At 42.7% G+C, this 19,632-nt stretch overlaps 1 protein-coding gene across 2 annotated transcripts in view; it reads right to left on the bottom strand.

The window, feature by feature from the left end:
* Positions 1-182: 182 nt before the first annotated feature.
* The window catches only part of LOC135178197 (signal recognition particle subunit SRP54), a 35,724-nt gene continuing 16,274 nt past the window's right edge, over positions 183-19,632 (bottom strand). Inside the window, exons 1-5 of one of the 2 annotated variants that reach the window (XM_064148873.1) lie at positions 16,486-16,666; positions 11,217-11,393; positions 4,418-4,484; positions 3,234-3,331; positions 183-2,361 (exon numbers count right to left, since the gene is read on the bottom strand). In XM_064148873.1, the coding sequence (XP_064004943.1) occupies positions 2,149-2,361; positions 3,234-3,331; positions 4,418-4,484; positions 11,217-11,393; positions 16,486-16,554 (624 nt within the window). In that variant the 5' untranslated portion in view covers positions 16,555-16,666 and the 3' untranslated portion in view covers positions 183-2,148. Of the gene's footprint in view, positions 2,362-3,233; positions 3,332-4,417; positions 4,485-11,216; positions 11,394-16,485; positions 16,667-19,632 lie in introns of those variants that run through there. The other variant, XM_064148878.1, reaches the window with a different exon arrangement.

The following is a 19,632-nucleotide window of genomic DNA, read 5'->3' as shown; positions in this document are numbered from 1 at the left end:
CTAATAATGACCTTCAGTACCTGAAGGGGGGCTACAAGGACAGGGAGAGACTGTTTACAAAGGCCTGTAGTGAAAGGACAAGGAGCAATGACTTCAGACTAGAGAAGAGCAGATTTAGATTAGATGTTACAAACATGTTCTTTACTATGAGGGTAGTGGAAAAAGGAAAAGCCATAGCCAACTTCCAGTTCAAAAATTATATTAAATATAAAATAACCCATTAATGCATTTACAGAACAACTAAACTGTTGTGAAAGCAATCACTTTCATACAGTTTGCAAAGAATTGAAGGAAGGATTAAGTTAAGGCACAGTGAGTAAGTAATACAGTATTCTATACAAAGAAGTGAGAGCATTGCTTATGCAACACATGAGGGAGAGGATGGGGAAAAAAAAGGCAATGTAACTGACATCAATTTCTTACAGCTGAAGGATGCTTTGCTGCCAAAGGTTTTACTCTCAAGCTATATGAGGCTTTCTGGCTGCGACAGTGTAAGAACTCCCAACAAGCTGTTATACTGTGTATCCCCTGGGTGTTGAACCAAGTTTTCCCTTGCAGATGTTCAGTGTTTAAGGAATGATTTTACACAGCTGTCACCACCCAATGTCTTACAATTCAGAGAGGCAAAGAACAGAGTCAAAACAGATGGAGTAGAGCTGATGCCTGAATCCTTAGAAGATTTTCTGTAGTGCTACAAGGCAAAGGGCAGATGAGAAAGGAAGGAATTTGTGCTCTAGAGGATGCTAGTTTATGCGAAGGGTTGCCTGAAATAGGTAACTCTGGAAACGAAAAGCCAAGTTACTTGGACTCTAATGGTACAGCAGACCCCTTAGCTGTAGAGGGACCAAGGTCAGGGATGTGTGATAGCACCCACCACAGAATGTCACTGAAGACTACTTTTAAATTCCTGGTTTTCAGAAATCTCAGACAGAAGCAGTATTTTGTGTGGCAACTGCTGCAGATTCTCTGCCTCTTTAGCTACAGTGAAGTTCTGCAGCAAGTGACTGTGGCACTGACATCTGATTGTCACAGAGTAAACCACTCTCACAAGTTACAGGCAGAACAGTCACTGCAGTAGTCTTACCATGGGCTTCTTTAAAGCTCTGGAGCTACCTGCATTTCACTTAGCCAAAAATTGCTGCAGTTGTAGTATTGCAACAAAATGGTTTGCTTATTTAAGAAAAAGGGCAAATCCTAAGCTTGGTATTGTGATTGCTTCTTATCTGTTCTGTGCTACAGAGGGAGAGAAACATCTGCAATGGCACATCCCTTACTAGTAATTTAACATTAAACAAATAGTCTGTTGAGATTAATAAGTACATTGCCCCAGGTAATCAGTGCCCCAGAAGGTTTTCATAGCTCTAGACTGGTACCATACACAGTGTGCAGTGCATTTGGTATAACTGAGCTAGACTGTAGTGGGTCTCAATTTACAGACTGGAACTGAGAACATCTTACACTGATGCTAGTTCTGTACTTTGCTACAGCACTGAGGGAAGCAGCTGAGCACTATCAACCTCCAGGAGTGCTGGTGGTACTTGTTAATAAGTTCTTAAGGGTGTTTACAGCCTCCTTTTTGTTTATAACAAAGTCAGTGGAGCCTTAAGTCTAACAAACATTAAATCCAACATTGTATCTTGTGTTAACAGCAAAACAAAATACATGCGTACAACAGTGACAATAAATAGGGGAAATCAGATGCTATTACGACGACTTGTCAGTTACAGGATATTGATCCCTATTAATCTATTCATAGAGAGCCAAGTTGCAAACAATGTGCAAATCAGAAAGAGGTGTTCAGAAGTAGGAAAGAGCACTGCATCTGCAATCCACAGGTGTTAGACACGGCCATTCAAACAAAAGACGGTTTTACTGGCTTCACACAGAAATTAGCTCACACATTCAATTGCAGACCAAATGTTTGTAGTGCAATTTTCATTTTCACTGAAGTGCCCATTTGGCAGAAGGCCTCAGCCTTTATTAGGCAGACAACCTGACTGAACAGACATTGCTGAGCTCTCTCCTGATCAATAAGAATAGCAGAAATTGTATTTCACTGAACAAGTATAATCCTATTTTTCCTGCTCCTTACAGCCAGATTGTGACACCTGACACTTCGTATTTTCTACATTAAACAGAGCTTTACACTTAAGGAGGGACAGGAACTACATCTTGCTTGTTTTCCCCAACAGACTGCAAATCTGCCTCATTTTCAAAGTTTACATTCACAAATGAAGTACATGCTGTTGCTTCAGGCTGGTCCGTCTGGACAGGAGCTTCAACTTGTGGCTTGTTTTGCTGTTCTTGATGCTGTCTTTCTGCTTCTTCTGACATCTTGTTTTCTTGTTCCTCTTCTTCCTCCTGAAAGTAGATAACCAGATTTGAAGGCTACTATTCAAACCTTTCCAAAAGAGCATGCAAGTTTCTTTTACAAGGCAAGGACACTTGTCCCACTAGAAAACAGTCATTAGTTGATCATCAGATGAGGCATCTTCCAGAATTCCCATTACGGAAAAAAATACATCACCAAAACTGAAGGACTAAACTGTGTTAAAATAAACACAGGAAAAAAAGGTGACAGAATAGTTTTGAATTGGAAGGGACCTTAAAAGATCACCTAGTTCCAACTCCCCCTGCCATGGGCAGACACCTCACACTAGACTAGGTTGCTTAAGGCCTCAGGTCTAGCTAATCAGAGTTTAGTCATAGTGATAGGTCTACACTTTCTCTAATGCTGTTTCAGCTCAATAATGAAGAGCCATGAAAAATAAGTAGTAAAGCTTTAAATATGTTTCCCATCTCTTCCAAATGAAGATTATTAAGTTTGGGGTTTTTTTTTTGCATAAAGCACTGACTACCTATCAGTCACTTCCAGTTACGCCTCAGAACAAATGGTAACCATCATGTACAATTTACCCTTGACACCTGAACAAGAGTTTGAAACTATATTCCTAGCAGCCACCTCTTTATAGCGTCCAGTAACTGCTCCACCCAACTTTCTCAGGCTGTTGACTTGAAAATGCACTGTACAAGAGAAGTAAAGCAGTGGTCAGGACCCAGCAGGTTCTAAGATTAATAAGGTGTTGAGAAACAGCTGATGGATAAATAGCTATTAATCAATTGGGCTGAAATCAGGGTTCTAAAACTTCATTTTATGCTGGAATATAAATTTCATTTTATAAAACAGTAGGGAAGGCAAGTTGGGAGGATAGAATCCTCTCTCACATGCATACCTCTCTCTTCATTCTGTAGTACTCATCAATGGCATATTGGTATTTTGGTGTGCTTATGCCCAGAACAGATGCGATCTTTTCCCCAAGGAAATCACACACTGAAAAGTAAAGAGAGGTTTACACACAGTTAGTATGTAGAAGAAAATTCTTGAGCATAGTTTTATTTGAAAAGGTGTCATGATTGGTCTGGGTTAGCAAAAACTTTGGTCTGGTTGAACATCAGTTTTTCAGTCCTCATCTTGATTTAATTTTTATGTTTGCAGCTGATAGGTCAGACAATGTAGAAATGGTGCAGCTCAACAGAGCGTTCAAAGTGTTGGTTGGAACTGAGAGCATGGTTCTTGGCCACTTCTACTGCTTCCTACTTATGAAATGCCTGTCCCTAGAGTGACACTAATTTCATAAACTCACAGCCAAGCCTACAGTTTCCATCACATTTTTCCATTAACCTTGATCTGTCACATACCTAGGCCTGGAATACTTCCTGTATGCAAACTTCCCACTGGGAAGCACTGGTAAGCAATTGAATTTTACTTCTGGTGTACTGTATGAGCTCCTGCAGAACTTTCACCTGTCTTCAATCTGTTTAGCACAACAGCAAGGTATGCAAACAGTGAGCACCTCTGATCTAGTAGAAATCACCTAGCAGAAAGCACCACTGCTGTCTTTCTTCTAGGAGTTTTCTAGTCCCAGACTTGGAGCAGGAAGGGAGCCTACCTAGGCTTTGCCTATGGGTCATTCCATGAGTAGCCACTGTGACTGGACAAAGTGTGTCCCTGCTCACTGCAGGGAGGTTGGGCTTTTGAGGCTCCTTTCCAACCCAATGCAATCCGTGAATCGTCTCTCGTGAATGGTTTCCTATACTCCTACTTAATGGACAAAACCAGTACGTGCTGGTAATGTGTAATTATTAGTTCAATATTCTAATTGATCTTTAAGATAATAAACAAAAGGAAAAGAATATAGAAATCAATCAAAATCTAGATGGTGGTAGTGATTGTTTAAATTCTGCTAGTCTCAGCTTTGGTGTTGCTAGGGCATCCGTTAAAGGATAAGCCTTTAACTGAACATTAATGCAAGAGAGTATGCCTCCACAAATTAAAATACAAGCTCTTCCAGACTTCTGAAGCTCACAAATATGATTTGTCCAAGTGGCTGTCCACTGCTTTACCTTAAATAATTACCTGATAAGGTCGATGTGGCAACTCGCAGCATGTGAAACCACAAGTAGGGTCCCCACGTGAGCGTTGTCTGTAAGAACAAGAGTAGTATGAATACCTACAGCTCTGTTATGTTCATGGTATCACAAGTTCCTGTTCAAGGTATCAGCATAGGATAGAACTATGGTTTTGTTTCACTGTTTTTTGTTTCCCACTCTCAGACCTGGGAAATGACAAGCCTTTAACTCAGTATCAAGATAGCTTCTAGAACTAGAAAGACCTCTCCATAATGCTCTGAATTCCATCAGGCCCATATCAGAAGTGAATTAGCCAGGCAGGCCCTTATTACAACAAAAAGAGGACTGCAAGAGACTGTGTAAAGCCTAATGAAACCTCCAAAGTGATCCTTGAGCTGCTTCCAAGTATTTACAACCAGATATGAATTATCATCTGGAATTGCACCTGAAGAACAAAACCAGGAACCATGAGGGAGGGAGGGAGGGAGGGAGGGAGGGAGGGGAGAGAATTACTTCAGCTCTGAAAAAGCGATGGACAGGGCTGACAAGTAAAGGTGATGAGAACAAGAGGAACAGAAAATTAACAAAACATGGGTCAAGCAGGGTCACCTCAAGCAGCTGCACACAGGCAAGAAAGGCTCCAAAGTGCCTGCACACTAAAGCATGGAGCGTGATGAGCAAACACAAGAAATTGGAGATCTGTGTAGCTACAGGGGTAGGATCTTGCTTGGGATCCCAGAAATGCAGTGGATGGCTCTCATGACTGGAATGCTGCAGCAGAGGGATACAGACTCTGCAGAAGGCAGAGATCAGGAAAATGAGTTGCCTTTTGCATGACTAGGGTATATTCACCAGCACAGGCAAAGTACTACAGCCTCCAGATACATTTAAATACTTATGTTTAAGAACTTAAAGAAAATTTAGATATTAATGGATGTACATAGGCTGTGCCCTTCACTAAGGAAAGAGGATGTACCTCTTTTTAAAAAACAGACAAACCACACAAGAAGATACCAAAACCAAAAACAGATATACCAAAAAAAAGAATGTGAAAATCAACTTTCATCTCAATGGTGAAAAAGCTGTAGGCTTTCACTTTGTGAAAAGGCAACCTCAACTGTCAGAGAACTAAAACATGTTTGTAGTTACACAGTCAGTATTCAGGCAAGCTCTTTGTGAAGTATTTCCCTCCAGTAAAGATCTCTGTAGAGGTACTTCACCTTGTAGCAATCAAAAGTGTTAGTTTTTAGGAAATGAAACCCATTAGTTCCAGTCAGTTGCATATGTATTTATAACTTACTGCTAAAAACTGTTTGGTAATAATCAACTTCTGTGATCTTATTAAATAGATTTCTACACAGGACAATCAATATTACTCTAAATAGTACAGCTACAGAGACTAGCTAGTATAGCTTCAGTATGCACATATATAAGCTATGCCAGTGCTTTCCAAGCACAGTTTCTACAAATCAGTGTAGCAAAGAAATCATCTGTCAAGCTAGAAACTCAAGTTGAGTAGGCTGAAAGAAGCCAGATGCTATATAGTTTTGGCAGTGGGTATGGAAAATGTCCTGCCAAGGTAACAGTGTAAGCAAAACCAGCTGCTATCCGTCCTGAACAAAAGCACCTCCAGCTTGTTGATTACTGCTCAGCTGGCAGACAGGCTAACGACAGTCATTTCAGTTTGCTCAGCTGAAGAAGTCAAGAAAAGAGCTGGAAAAGCTTGCTGCCACAGGTGCAAATAATGGCTTTGAGGAAGCTCTGTACAATCCTTCATAACAAGGTGACAAAGTCAAAAAGCATTCACGCAGAGCACAGGACAAACAAGAGCCTACTGTGCAGCTGTAAGCAAGAAGCCACAAGAGCCTCCTTAATACTTGAAAGGACAAGCTTACTGTCCTCAACAGGATAGATGTAGCTCAGAATATTCTAACACATTTGTGGTAACTCAAATGCAGGGAACATCTGACACTTGGCAGATGTGGTAGTTCTGTCTCCTCCTAGTTTCCCCACCAGTATGGGAGGAGCACGTCTCTAGCTTCACGGAAACCTCTGCTTTCTGCCAAAGCCCAAACCAGACACTTCTCCACCTCCAACAAGCAAGGCTTTGCCAGTCTCTTCAAATAAAAATAATAATTTTAAAAAAGCAGCATTCTTTCAAGTATCTTAAAAGGCAGTATGAAACCTAAGAGAAGCTACCTTCAAAAATTCAACAGGAGACAAGAGATGACTCAGAGAGTAAACCACCAAGAATAACAGAACAAGGAAATACATCGAAGGAATAACCCTCCTTTTTTTGTTGTTTCTCCCCTTAATTCCTCAGGGTAAATCTAGGTAGTTCCCCAGAGCACCTCAGAGATTGAAGCAGTGAATGAGAAATGAGATGAGATACTGGAGAAAATCAGAACCAACAGGACTGCTAAGCAATAGCTCAGTACAAACTAATCTTGCTCTGTTAAGTAGCTTTGATGCACTCAGCAATAGCGCAAAGGAGTATCCAAGTAAGGTTCTACTAACGTTCAGGAAGACACACACCCCCACATACTCCACATCAACCTCCTTTCACTAGAAAAGCCTTAATGCCCAGCCTTTAATCAATGCAAGGACACAGTAGAACTATTTCTTGACTGGAAACAAGAGGCAGTGGTATGAAACACTGGTTTATTATTTTTAAGGAGACACTACTTCTCCAGCCATCAAGCTCTTTAGTTATGTTTCTACAATGCTTAATTATACTGTTCAGCTACCCTGACTTAATCATGGTATTTAAAATAGAAAGCACAATGGTTAGGATGACTGGGGGTTAAATCACAGAAATTCTTAATGAACAATTTAAATGCAAGTGTTGTATTTTAAGTAGAAATCAATATAATTGATAAAACTAACAGTTCTGGTTCCCCAGCAGACCTTGAGTTTGTTTCCTAGTATGGGGGCTGCTAAAGGGAACACACATTGTGCTTCCTCGAACTTCTGAGTGTACCATGTTCCTAACCAATCCATATCTACATTTATTTTCACTAAATTTCAATCCTTAGTAACACTGGAACTTTCTGAAGAATGTAGTTTCTTCTTGACAGAGGAAATGGCAAAATGATTACAAGAATAATTTCTCAACTTAAGAAAAAAGCAAATCCTGTGTTTAAGAGTTAATAAACACCACCAAGTGGATACTGTTCACTGCTTAGTATTAAGATGTATTTTTAATTAGTTTATTTACAGGTCACATTTATAACAGGTCCTTCAGTGTATGCACCATGTGAAAATATCTCACCTATGACAACCACTGAAAACACAATCAGAAACACACACACCACCTTCCACCAAAAACCTTCTACCATATTACAAGTAGCTATTATTTGGTCTGTGATTATTTTTCTCCCTCACACTCAAATTCTTAAAAGAAAATTACAGCAGTCCTCCAGAGAGGATGTCTTGCTATTTGAAGTTAAGCTCCTTTTAGACAGGATATGAAGATAATCTTCTTCCAAGAATGTTTTTCAACGTTTTTGAGCAGTAAAGGTTAATAAAATTAAATCTCTTCTGGAGCTTTGTTGCAGAAATGTTCTCAGGATGAATTCTAAGGTTATTAACAATAGTTACATTGCTTACAGTTGCTCTGCAAAGACTTACACTCCATTTTCTGCCTGTTCATGTAATAGGGGAATGCAACAAAGACCTCATAACAAGTGGACCTGCAGTAATAAATAGATTATCTTTTTGAACAGGTTAGAGAAATTTAATGACTATAAAATAAAGTTGTAGTGCTATTATAATAAGATCCAAAGTAAATTGTGTTGAGCATACCCTGTGCTCTGGGTTCACCTCATTCTTAAAAACAAACAATAAACCAACAGAACGGACATTCCAGTTCAAGAATGTTAATGAACTAAGTGCTGACCTATAGAAGTATCAGAAACATTGCTCCAAGGCAAAATTGAGACCCATTTCTCTTTGAGAATTTGAGTGGCAACAGTCCATCACATTGAGTGCCTTGGTTATCATATACCAGGATATACATGTTACTTTGATCAGTAAGACAGACACTGTCATTGCCTGCTTCACTCTAAACCACTATTAAACCCAGCTCCTTACTGAAGATGTCTCTTCACAACACGGCAAAATATTTGTTTCCCTTGTACTCTATTCAGAAGCTGCCAGGATGCCAATCCCAGCTGAGCATTGAAATTTCATGATGCAAAGTTTCCATTCAAAATATCAAATGTGCTCTTTCTAGAACTAAATTGGACCAGAAACTGCTATTATTTGCAACACATTTTTTCATATCCCAACTGGGATAACAAGTTTTAGACATGCTGGTCTCAGCAAACTGACTATTTAATTGCTTTTATAGAAATTCTACAATAACAAACAGTTTTAAGGCAGATGTTGGCTAAAACATCAAAGCTCAGCTTGGCCTAACATTTCTTCAATTGACTGGCTCAGCTGGGATACGTGAAACATGCAGCAGATAAGGTAAACTTTGCTTAATGGCAGCCCTTGGTCTAATCAAGTTTATTCTGTCAAGGTAAAAAGCATGACATAAGGCATACTGTGCTCCACAATAAACTACTCTAGTTTGGGGAGGGGGTGTCCTTTCATTAAAAAATACAATAAAAATTAAGGATTTCGTAAACTATAGAAGGAGAATAAAGCTACCTTAACTGTGCCATACAATATAATCCTTGGTATTCAGGGGAAAAAAAATCTGTATTAGGAAAGCAGAACAGTCACAGCAATCCTGGCTGCTGTGCACATTTGAGGGCTCTTCACTTAAGTGTCCATTTATACAGCAGTGTGCACGTCTCCGGCTTCACAACATGTACATCATGGATCATGAGCCTTTCATCACTGCACCACAGTGCAACTCTTCTATTGATAGGAAATGGCACCACAAACTACATGGATTTGGTCCCCTGCTAATTATGGGGGGGTAGGGAAATCTCTTCCACATCCAAGGATATCTGGCATGACTTGCCTAGTGGGCACAGATCTAACTCTGAAGATACTGAACATCACAGTAATGTTCAGGTTAAGTTTCACAGTTCCTGCACTTTGAGTAGATACTTAGGCAGACAACCAACACCCAGCAAGGCAGCTTAACATCTATTCATTGTGTGTGAGTATAATACATTTACTTCCAGGCTATAAAACTCAGGTGTATTCTATACTGATGATGTCCCTACCTGCCCTCAGGCTAATGTTACTTCTAGCCGTATGTAAGAACTGCCTTACAGGAAAGAGATAGCAGTACCATCAATCCAGCCAAGATGAAATGCAGCAGCTTCACCTGTGAATCACTAAGAACCCTAAGCCCACCTGAATTCTCATAGTCTCATAGCAGCTTAGTTCTCAAACCAACTTATTTTTTTTTTGTCCCTTCCTTCAAAATAAATTCATTTTACAAAGGGGAAAATAACCCCACCTGATTGACAGTCCCAAACTCTTTACTGCAGTCCTTTCAACACAGTCATGGTCTCCAAGTATGGATACTCATATAAAGAAACATAGAGCTTACTGATGAACAGTAAGTAGAGTTTCAAACACAACATTTCTTAATGACAGATTCCCAAGTGACAGTGCAGAAGTCATTTCAACAACAATGTCAAGTAGGGAACAGGGCACCAGTTTCTATGCATGCAAAGACCTGAAGCATGAGAACAAGCATCTCTACACTGGCATATGCACCCAGTGTGTGACAAGACAGGACCAGCTGCTGCACAGAGCAGTGACTCTGGCCACCTGATTGCACTCCAGAACATCAAGAAGGACCCAGTGAATTCTGGAGTCTACATCTCCAGTACAGGCAACCAAGCCTGGGGAGGGTCAGGAAGTGAGCCCTGGCAGCAGGCAAGGACAAAAGGACTGCAAACTCAATTTAGTGTGGTGAGAACTGTCATATGAGGGCAGAGTAAAGAGCTGGTCAGGGCATCAGTTCCTGGGGGGAGTCATAAAAGAAACATGAGACTGGGGGCTTGGAGAGATGAAGAGATGGATGCAGATCATCTCTGTGACTGACTGCCAGAAGGCAGGGAGCTGCTATTGGCAGTGCTGAGGAGCACAGCTACGAGCTTTGCAAATAGATTATCACTACAAAATCGACTGTCAGGCGTGGCAACAAAATAAAACAGATTATGTATTTCATTTTGCCTCTAAATGTAGATCCAGAACCACTGACAGAAAGGGAAATGTATTTCAATGCACTATGAGAGACAGCTTTTACTGCTGAAACTCCACTTGAAGGTAGACCAACAAATGAAGGCTCCAATCAAGGGTAAAGCAAAACCTTCATAGCTTCCAACACAGATAAACTTTATGTACATGGACTAGGCAGGGCCTTTGAAACTTGTTTTTCATATATCATGAACTAGTTTTTCTTTACTTCTGCAAGTCACCTGTTTTTAATTCCTTCTATACTCTTTTTTGCTGGTATGGAAACACTAAATAACAGGTTCAACTCTCTGCTATCACCAAACATAAGGAAACAAATCCCTCCCTTCAACTTTTTTTTAAACAATAGTATGAACCAAGGAGACATGGAGCTAATATTATTAGAGAGGGAAATGCTGGGAGTGGACAGACTAAACCTATGAAGAAATTAAAGCCACTTCTAATTAATAGGACTATTTTAGAGGAGGACTCCAGCAGAAAATTTATCAGGAATACTTCTCACAGATTTCTCAGTCCCTAGGGCCAAGTCAATAGAATCTTTAAAACTAAATCAGATTTGTGACATAAGAATTAAAGCATTAAATGAGGGTAGTTGCCCAGTAAACCAGAAGTATCAATTTATCAAGGAAAATACCTACAGGATCTACAGGTGGCAGAAGGTCTTTTTTCTCTTGTTCATCTTCCTCTTCATCTGTGCTATATTCTTCCATTGTTTCTCCACTTGCAAAATGGATAACCCTCCTTGGAATTTTCTTCTTCTTTCCTATGACACCCAGCTCCACATTCTCAAAGCCTCCCTCTCCATTTGCAAGCTGCTATAAAGAAAAAAAACAAAACCATTACCTCAAATGTATGCAACTGGCAAAGTTCCCCCTCAAAAAAAATCCCAAGATATTTAAAATAGAATGACAAGTGTATGAATTGCATATCTATGAGAGACTGGCTGTAGGGAAAGGATATGATTGAAAGCTTTTTTGTTTGCAGACAAATAAAAAGCGATGCCTTTACTAAAAACAACAAAAGATTAAGTACTTTGACTTCAGCATGGGCATGTGGTATCAAAAACATCTGTTCCAAAAGAATTTGATGAGCACGTAGCCTTAGCATTTAAAAATACTGCTGGTTTCAGAACTAATTATCTGGTGAAATTAATCAAGCAGACCATAGGCTGTAGCAAGCTTAGCACCTGTAGCACAACAGACAACTGAATGAAAGATAGTTAAGGAGCCAGGATCAAGCTGTAAAAAGATGTAGCAAGGAATCTGCCTCTGTGAGCTTTCAACAGCCATCACAATTAGTACAAGGGACCATGCTAAAGAACAACACTGAGATCTGTGGCTAAGGACGTATAAAAGAAGTACAATGTCTGGTTTTGTTCATCCAGCTGCTGTACACTACAAAGCAGCATCTGGGTCACAAGCATTAAAAAAACATAGTTCTAATTCAAAGGGCAATCAATAATTTGTGTGGCCACAGAATTTTTAGTATGATTTTGTATTTATCTACCAAAGCAGAGCCCTCACCTTGTCAGAGCTTTTAGCTATTACTGCATCTAATGCACAAAACTGTTTGGAAAACACTTATTACACAGAGAAGGCCCCAGAAGTTAGGAAACACCAGCCACATGTTTTTAATGTTCCACAAAGACTTTTAAAAAGGCATGAGCTCATGTAAATTAAAACCATAACACAAGGAATGAGATGTGCGTACACAGACAGCAAGGTGCCCTTGTGGCCAAGAAGGCCAATGGTATCCTGGGGTACATCAGCAAAAGTGTGTGCAGGTCTAGGGAGATGCTCCTTCCCCTCTACTCTGCCCTAGAGAGACAACATCCAGAATACTCTACCCAGTTTTGAGCTCCCCAGTTCAAAACAGACAGGGATCTTCTGGAGACAGTCCAATGAAGAGCTATGAGGATGATTAAAGGACTTGAACATCTCCACTATGAAGAAAGGCTGAGAGAACCAGGACTGTTTAGTCAGAAGAAGAGAAGGCAGATGTGAAGAGGAAGGGAATACACTCCTTTCAGTGGCATGTGGTAATACGACAAGGAAGAATGGATATAAGCTAGAACACAGGAAGTTCCACCTCAACATGAGGAGAAGCTTCTTTACTGTGAGAGTGAAGGAGCACCAGAACAGGCTGCTCAGAGAGATTGTGGAGCCAACTTGGACATGTTCCTGTGTGACCTGTAACAGGGGATCTTGCTTTGGCAGGGGAGTTGGACTCAATCTCTGGAGGTCTCTTCCAAACTCTAACATCCTTTTATTCTGCACAGAGAATTCAGGTTGCATAAACATTCCAGTTTTCAGCTTCTTGCCTATGCAACCTTAATTGTCTCCACAGATAGATGATTTTATCACATAGTCATAAGACATCCCATAAACACTGTAAGCACAGCATCACCATTCCCATCTCTTATGCTACATTACATAAATTATCTTTACAATGCAGTCTGAGTTAGTGAGGAGAGCCAGTGGGCATAGCAGAGAGGAGCCGGAGGAGGCCGTGGGGAGAGAATGGTTTCCTTCATTCCAGGCAGAGATTTTTCTGGTGCCCACAGAGAGGAGAGAGGGAAAGTAAAGATCATGTGCCGAGCTCTACAGTGTGTGGAGAAGGAGTGCACACATCCATCATCTCTCTCTCCCAGCCCTCGCACCACTGCTTTTCAAAACTGCAAGTCATTTCAGCTTTCCCTAGCATTTCTTCAGCTACCATTGCAGACATTTTCCTGGAGGGGCAGAGCAGAATCAAGAGCCAAGTTTTCAGTAGGGTAATTCAGCTGAAACAACATTACATTTTCATGCAGAATTACATTTTCATGTAGGAAACCAAACCTGACTGTCCAGGGCTCAGCACACTCTCTGCTGTGTTTCAGCCTTGGGAACAAGGCAGGAAGAGAACAATAAAGCTCTAAAACCACAAATACTGAAAACAGTGAAGCAATCTAAGCTCAAGGAGTGCTCTTTGCTGCACTACATAAGCAAGCGCCAGTTACTGCGACTCGGATATGCATTTTTTGGACCAAAAAAAGCACCACAGAACCAGTCTTTTATGAGCATTTCACACTCTTTTATTGGCATCATACAATGATGCCATTTTTCATGTTTAGTCACAGTGCTGAAGAGCACTGTTTCTTGCAACACTGCACCACAAATAGTACTCTGAATAGTAACAGCAAGCAACACGAGCCTCTCCTTAAAGCTACTTTAAAGGCACAGTCTCTTAATCTGATTTTGGGTCATTTAACTCAAACGCTTTGAATAATTTAACTTAGAAAAAAAAGCTTATATTTAAAGTTTAAAAAGCAGGGTTTCATACTTTGAACACCCATCCCATGTTTCACTTACACTAGAACGAGAGGACACAGCCTCAAGCTACGCCAGGGGAAATTTAGGCTCGAGGTGAGGAGAAAGTTCTTCACTGAGAGAGTCATTGGGCACTGGAATGGGCTGCCCGGGGAGGTGGTGGAGTCGCTGTCCCTGGGGCTGTTCAAGGCAAGGTTGGACGTGGCACTTGGTGCCATGGTCTAGCCTTGAGCTCTGTGGTAAAGGGTTGGACTTGATGATCCATGAGGTCTCTTCCAACTTTGGTGATACTGTGATTCCTCCAGTAAGCAGCTCCTTATAGCTGGTACTGGTACAAAGTCTCAGAGAAATGCAGTAATTTTAGAAAATAAGGATTCATCAAAGAACCCTGAATCCAGTTTCCCTTAGTAATCTGGTTCTAAAGCATCCCAAAATATTAAATTCATAAATCATGCATATCAGCTGTTGCTTTGGTTGTTACCTAGTCAGCATGCCTGGATGCACATTTCAGTCATCATTGGAGCATCTGTCCTTTTAATTTTTACATGCACGACCTCAACAAAAGTCAACTCTATCTTTCCCAAAACTGTGTCATTGCTGCTCCGTTCTGGAGGTATCAGCTAGATTGACTTTACAGCGGAAATGTTACAGTATCTCCTCCTTCAGACTCTACACCTGTGACCTTCTTTTAGGGTTATTACAAAGATTGTCCCCCTAAGTCCACAGCTTTAGTCAGGTTGCCACTTCATTTTTTTCCTCCACAGGTTTATCCCCCTCCAATACATACATGGGTCTTGAAAGACTCAGCACTTCTTTTAACCTCATACCACAGAAGTGCTCACTTTGGCTTCTGTTGCAGTAATTACTAGACACAATGGCCATTCACCCTTAGAATCATAGAATCATAGAATCAACCAGGTTGGAAGAGACCTCCAAGATCATCCAGTCCAACCTAGCACCCAGCCCTATCCAATCAACTAGACCATGGCACTAAGTGCCTCATCCAGTCTTTTCTTGAAGACCCCCAGGGACGGTGCCTCCACCACCTCCCTGGGCAGCCCATTCCAATGGGAAATCACTCTCTCTGTGAAGAACTTCTTCCTAATATCCAGCCTATACCTACCCTGGCACAACTTGAGACTGTGTCCCCTTGTTCTATTGCTGGTTGCCTGGGAGAAGAGGCCACCCCGCACCTGGCTACAATGCCCCTTCAGTTAGTTGTAGACAGTAATAAGATCACCCCTGAGCCTCCTCTTCTCCCTTGCACTTCCACACTAGCTAACATGCAAAAGGAACTCCATGAACAGCGTAAAGTAGCTTCCTTTTCCTTTAGCGGGCCTGCTGTAATTTTTAATGGCTTTATGGCACCCACCCAAGCCTCACCTGTCAGGAAGTCAGCACCTGAAACTGCTGCTCCTCATTTACCCTCTTATCTGACCTTTGGGCCAGAAACAGAGAGAGCAGGACACATTTTGACAAGGTTCGTACAATACCCAGCACAATGGCATTTCAGTCCACAACCAAAACAAATAAACTACAGTTTAGAGGTGACGTGTGCCAGGATGCCTGCAGGTGAGCTGGGAGAACCGGAGAAGCCAACACTAGGTGATGCAACAACGTAAAGTTTCATCGAGGGTGTCAGAAGATGAAAAGCAAGAAGTGGTAGGGAGAGCAGACTGTCCACTTGAGAGACTTTTAATCTGTGGGGCTCTGGTATTCATAGGAGAGCTTATGCCCAAGTCTGTGATGTCCACTCTCCCTCTCAGAAACGTGAACAATTCAGTTGCAATGAAGTAGTAGTGCCAGTTAATGAGAAACATTTCTACTCGTGTTAGCCTGCCTGCCTGTCGGAGAATTCTTTTCCTTATTGCTTGACTTTCCACACTTGGGTTTCAAGTGGAACTGAACTGGGTGAACCTTCCTAAAGGAGAAGACAACGAAATAGTAGCCAGAGGACAGCTGTAAGAAAAGACAGCCTCAGAATAGGCTGCCGTGAAAAGGCACAGCAGCCAGCAAAGGTGCAGTGCGGGACACACTCCGCATGAGGCCGCGGTCACTGGGAGGGACGTCCCTACGATGGGTACGGCAGCTGGCTGGGTGAGGCTGTAATTAAGAACTGGCGTCCCTGGCCTTCTTCAACGCCTTCGCGAATTTGAGAGCACGGAAACTTGTCTCCATTTAATATTTATCAGGCTCGTTTGTAATGGGCATTACCTGCCGCTGCACAGGAGACACCCGAGACATGCGTGCCCGCCACGCTCGCTGTAATTACAGAGCGCTGGAAGAAAGGTCCGACCGACGGACGGACGGACGGACAGACAAACCGAAGGAAGGACTGACCGACCGTCTCCCACCGCCAGGGCCTCCTACACCCCCACCACCTGTACCGGAGAAGCGGCGGGCGCTAGGGGCTCCCTCAGGTCGCGCACACCGCCAGGCGACGCGGCCACCACCCACGCCCCGGCCGGACCCCAGCGCCGCCGCCCGCCCCACCGCCGCCGCGGCCCCCGAGGCCTCGCCCTCCTCCGGAAGCGGCCTCCTCCCGGTCTGAGCTGCGTGGCGGCCCGGCCGGGAAGAAACCCCATCCGGCCCCACTCACCTGCTCAGGCTCCATGGTGCCGGCGGCGGGCGCGCAGTAGAGGGTGATGGCGGACAGCCCCTGCTCCATCCTCCCGCCCGCCGCGGCGCCGGGGGAGGGCGGCAGCGGGCCCGCCGCGGCCCAGGAAGGCCAGGAGCCGGGCGGCACCGCCCGTTACACCGCCCGCCGGGGCGGTGCTTGCAGCCCGCCGCCGCCTGCTGGGGCGCCGCCTGCTGTCTCTCCTTGTACTGGCGCATCGGGTGCCTTGCCGGGGCTGGTCCGGGGGTTCCCTGGCAGTAGGACAGAGCCGCTGCCAGCCTCCATTTATCTTCTTTCCATAGCCCAGCAGCAACCGGGTTCGGGAGAGAGATGAGGAAGAGACCAGAGGCGGCCGCGCTACCAAACACAGTGGTGCTTACACCCAGAGGCAAACATGCTCTCTCTGGAGAAAGGTTCTCTGATGTGTCGGGGAAATGCAACATTATACGAAGATGATGTACGTACAAATCTGCAAAATAATAGAAGAGCATTTTGAGAAGCACATGAAGATACTTGACAGGATATAGGAGCCCTCTCAAGAGGAGCCAAGGCTGCTAAGCCTTTCAGTACCGTGACTCAGGCCTTTGAACAAGAAAGATAAGCCACAGAACAGGAGAGAAATGCAAACCATGGGAGCTTCGGCCCACGGGATGTGTTTGAGTGAGAACATAACGTTTATTCCCAGTAGTCAGGGAAAAGGTGTTAGTTAGATAATTGGTTTGTTCCACTGGCCCAGCTGAGAGCTGGAAGTTCCGTGTAAACATGAGGAAAATGTTGTTCACTGTGAGGGTAACGGAGCGCTGGAACAGGCTGCCCAGCAGGGGTGTCCGGAGACGTTCAAGACCCGCCTGGATGCCTTCGTGTGTGATGTGGTATAGGTGATCCTGCTCTGGCAGAGGGGGTGGGCTGGATGATCTTTTGAGGCCCCTTTCAGCCTCTAATATTCTGTGATTCTGTGGTTACATCGCAGCTGGTGAAGGATGACTTTTGTCAACCATCCGTTAAACAACTGAACGCGCAACAGAAGCCTATTTATCTATTCGTGCGCTGGTTGTCAGCGCTTATTAACATCCTGCAACCAGATAAAAGGGTGACTGAGAGAAGTCGCCGTAAGATAAAGGTAGGGTCTCAGAGCAGAGTTGAGCTTGGTTTGTTTCTCGCTTGTCCTCTAGCTCCCCCTAGTGGCCTTCCCCCACGCTACAAGCCCACTGACCTTCAACCACTCCTTACCTATTTCCAGTTCCCAATGAACTTTAGTCGTGCGTCCACACACAGCTAACTTGTCTGAGCATCAAGAACACCTTTCAGTGAGATACACACAGGAAGACAGAGCTCAACCTTATAAGTATCTCCAGTGAAGGTGATTTTCCTCTTAGTTTTTCAAGCTTCTTCTATGCCAGAGAAAACTTTTCAGCCACACATGCTGAGAACCCATGAAGGAGGAATACAAGAAGCTTCGCACATGAAAATGGTGGTGGCAGAGTTGGTACTCATGGCTGTTGCTGGCAGTGCTGGCCTTTCTCAACTGCTTGATGCAATGAAGCCTCCAGAACATCAAACTGAGAGAACACATAGAACACGAGTTTCTGTTCTTTTAGGGTGTTAGTGTTTCCTTCTGCATATTGTGCTCTGCAGGATACACACACAAGAAGAAAGAAAACCCATACTCTCTAAAATTGTTGTTCTCCTGTCAAGCAGAATTCCACCTAGTATGCACCAGAAATTATCTCTGTTTACCTGTCAGCCTGATAGGAAGATTCTCTTAAGTATAGGAAACAACTGCTTATCTGCATAGCTATACTGCGTTCCTCACTGTTCTTTATCTACAGGGAGAGAACAGCAAAGTATATCATAATGGGAATAAGTCTGGAGTAATTTTAATAGGATATGTTTTTAAGTGTATAGTGTCTCTTTTAGGTTGACTGATTTAAAGGGTTTGGGTTGGGTTTTTTTTTCTGTATGCCATGGCATTTCAAAAAAGGGCTCTATGTAATGTAACACCTTTTTAGTGTTTTTTTTCCTCAGTATTGATTCAATGGTTTAACTTTAACATAGTTTTGAATTTATAGATTTCTATCATTAGTATAACTAAGGACAAGAGTTTAGAACAGGGATATTACAGGATGTTTTGGGGTGTTTTCTTTATATCAGTGGTAGTACTTTAGGATAGGGATCATGTCAAGATTTAAAAGAAAGGAACAGGTTTTGTTACAATACACTGTCAGAGATTACTGGATTCAGTTTTCACACACGCTGAGATTTCACTTGCAGCATGCTAGATTAGATGCTAGCTTTCTATAGCAAATACATTAAAAGAGGTCACACTTTAAAAACATGGCTTGCAACAGGCCACTGCAGCTATTGAAACGTACCATCGTGCCTATGCAGTTGTATGCTTAGAAATTAAAACAGGTAACAGACCTGCCTCCACAGCACACAATATACCATCACTCTGGAAAAGTGGCTTTCTCCGTAACATTGCAGCATAGGTAACACTTAACACTTGCTTATGCTAACACCCTTGGCTTTTTTAAAAAGGGAAAATTGTCTAGATACAGCACACAGAGATTCATCCTAGAAAAGGCCAAAAGATCTGTTAGTGCAGGGAATAAATGTGTGTGTTTGTGCTGCCTACATGTCTCCCATGGATGCCAGCTTGTTACATCCAGCCAGCTTTTGGCAAGGAGATGAAGTCTCCATCAGATGACCATGCAGACAGTGTGGCCAGGAATTGAAATGCACCCTGAGATATGGGTGTTGTTAACCTTGTTGACATCAAGCACATCTATGATTGTAACCCATAGGCATAAATAAACAAGGGGAAGTGTGCATGCATAGGATGATAGCTGCATTATCCTGATAGTATGGTAGGAGTTATTTTTGCACAAGCTTTAACCATGCTTAATGAATTGGGTTAGTGCAACCAGCAAATGATATTTCACAAGCTTTCAGCCATCCTTTTCAGCGAAACAAGCATCCACCTTTGGTATCAGCTGAAGGGTTAGATGCACTCATTGGCAAAGATGGGAACAGTTGTTTAATTGGTCCTCTGTATAGTAATGTTTAAAGTGACTTGTTATCTTTTTGTGAAGGGCCCTGCATAGTTGATAAACGTCACCTTTATTGTAA

Source organism: Pogoniulus pusillus, chromosome 1, assembly GCF_015220805.1.
Source record: "Pogoniulus pusillus isolate bPogPus1 chromosome 1, bPogPus1.pri, whole genome shotgun sequence".
Lineage (NCBI taxonomy): Eukaryota > Metazoa > Chordata > Aves > Piciformes > Lybiidae > Pogoniulus > Pogoniulus pusillus.
This window is presented reverse-complemented; position numbering and strand designations above follow the sequence as displayed.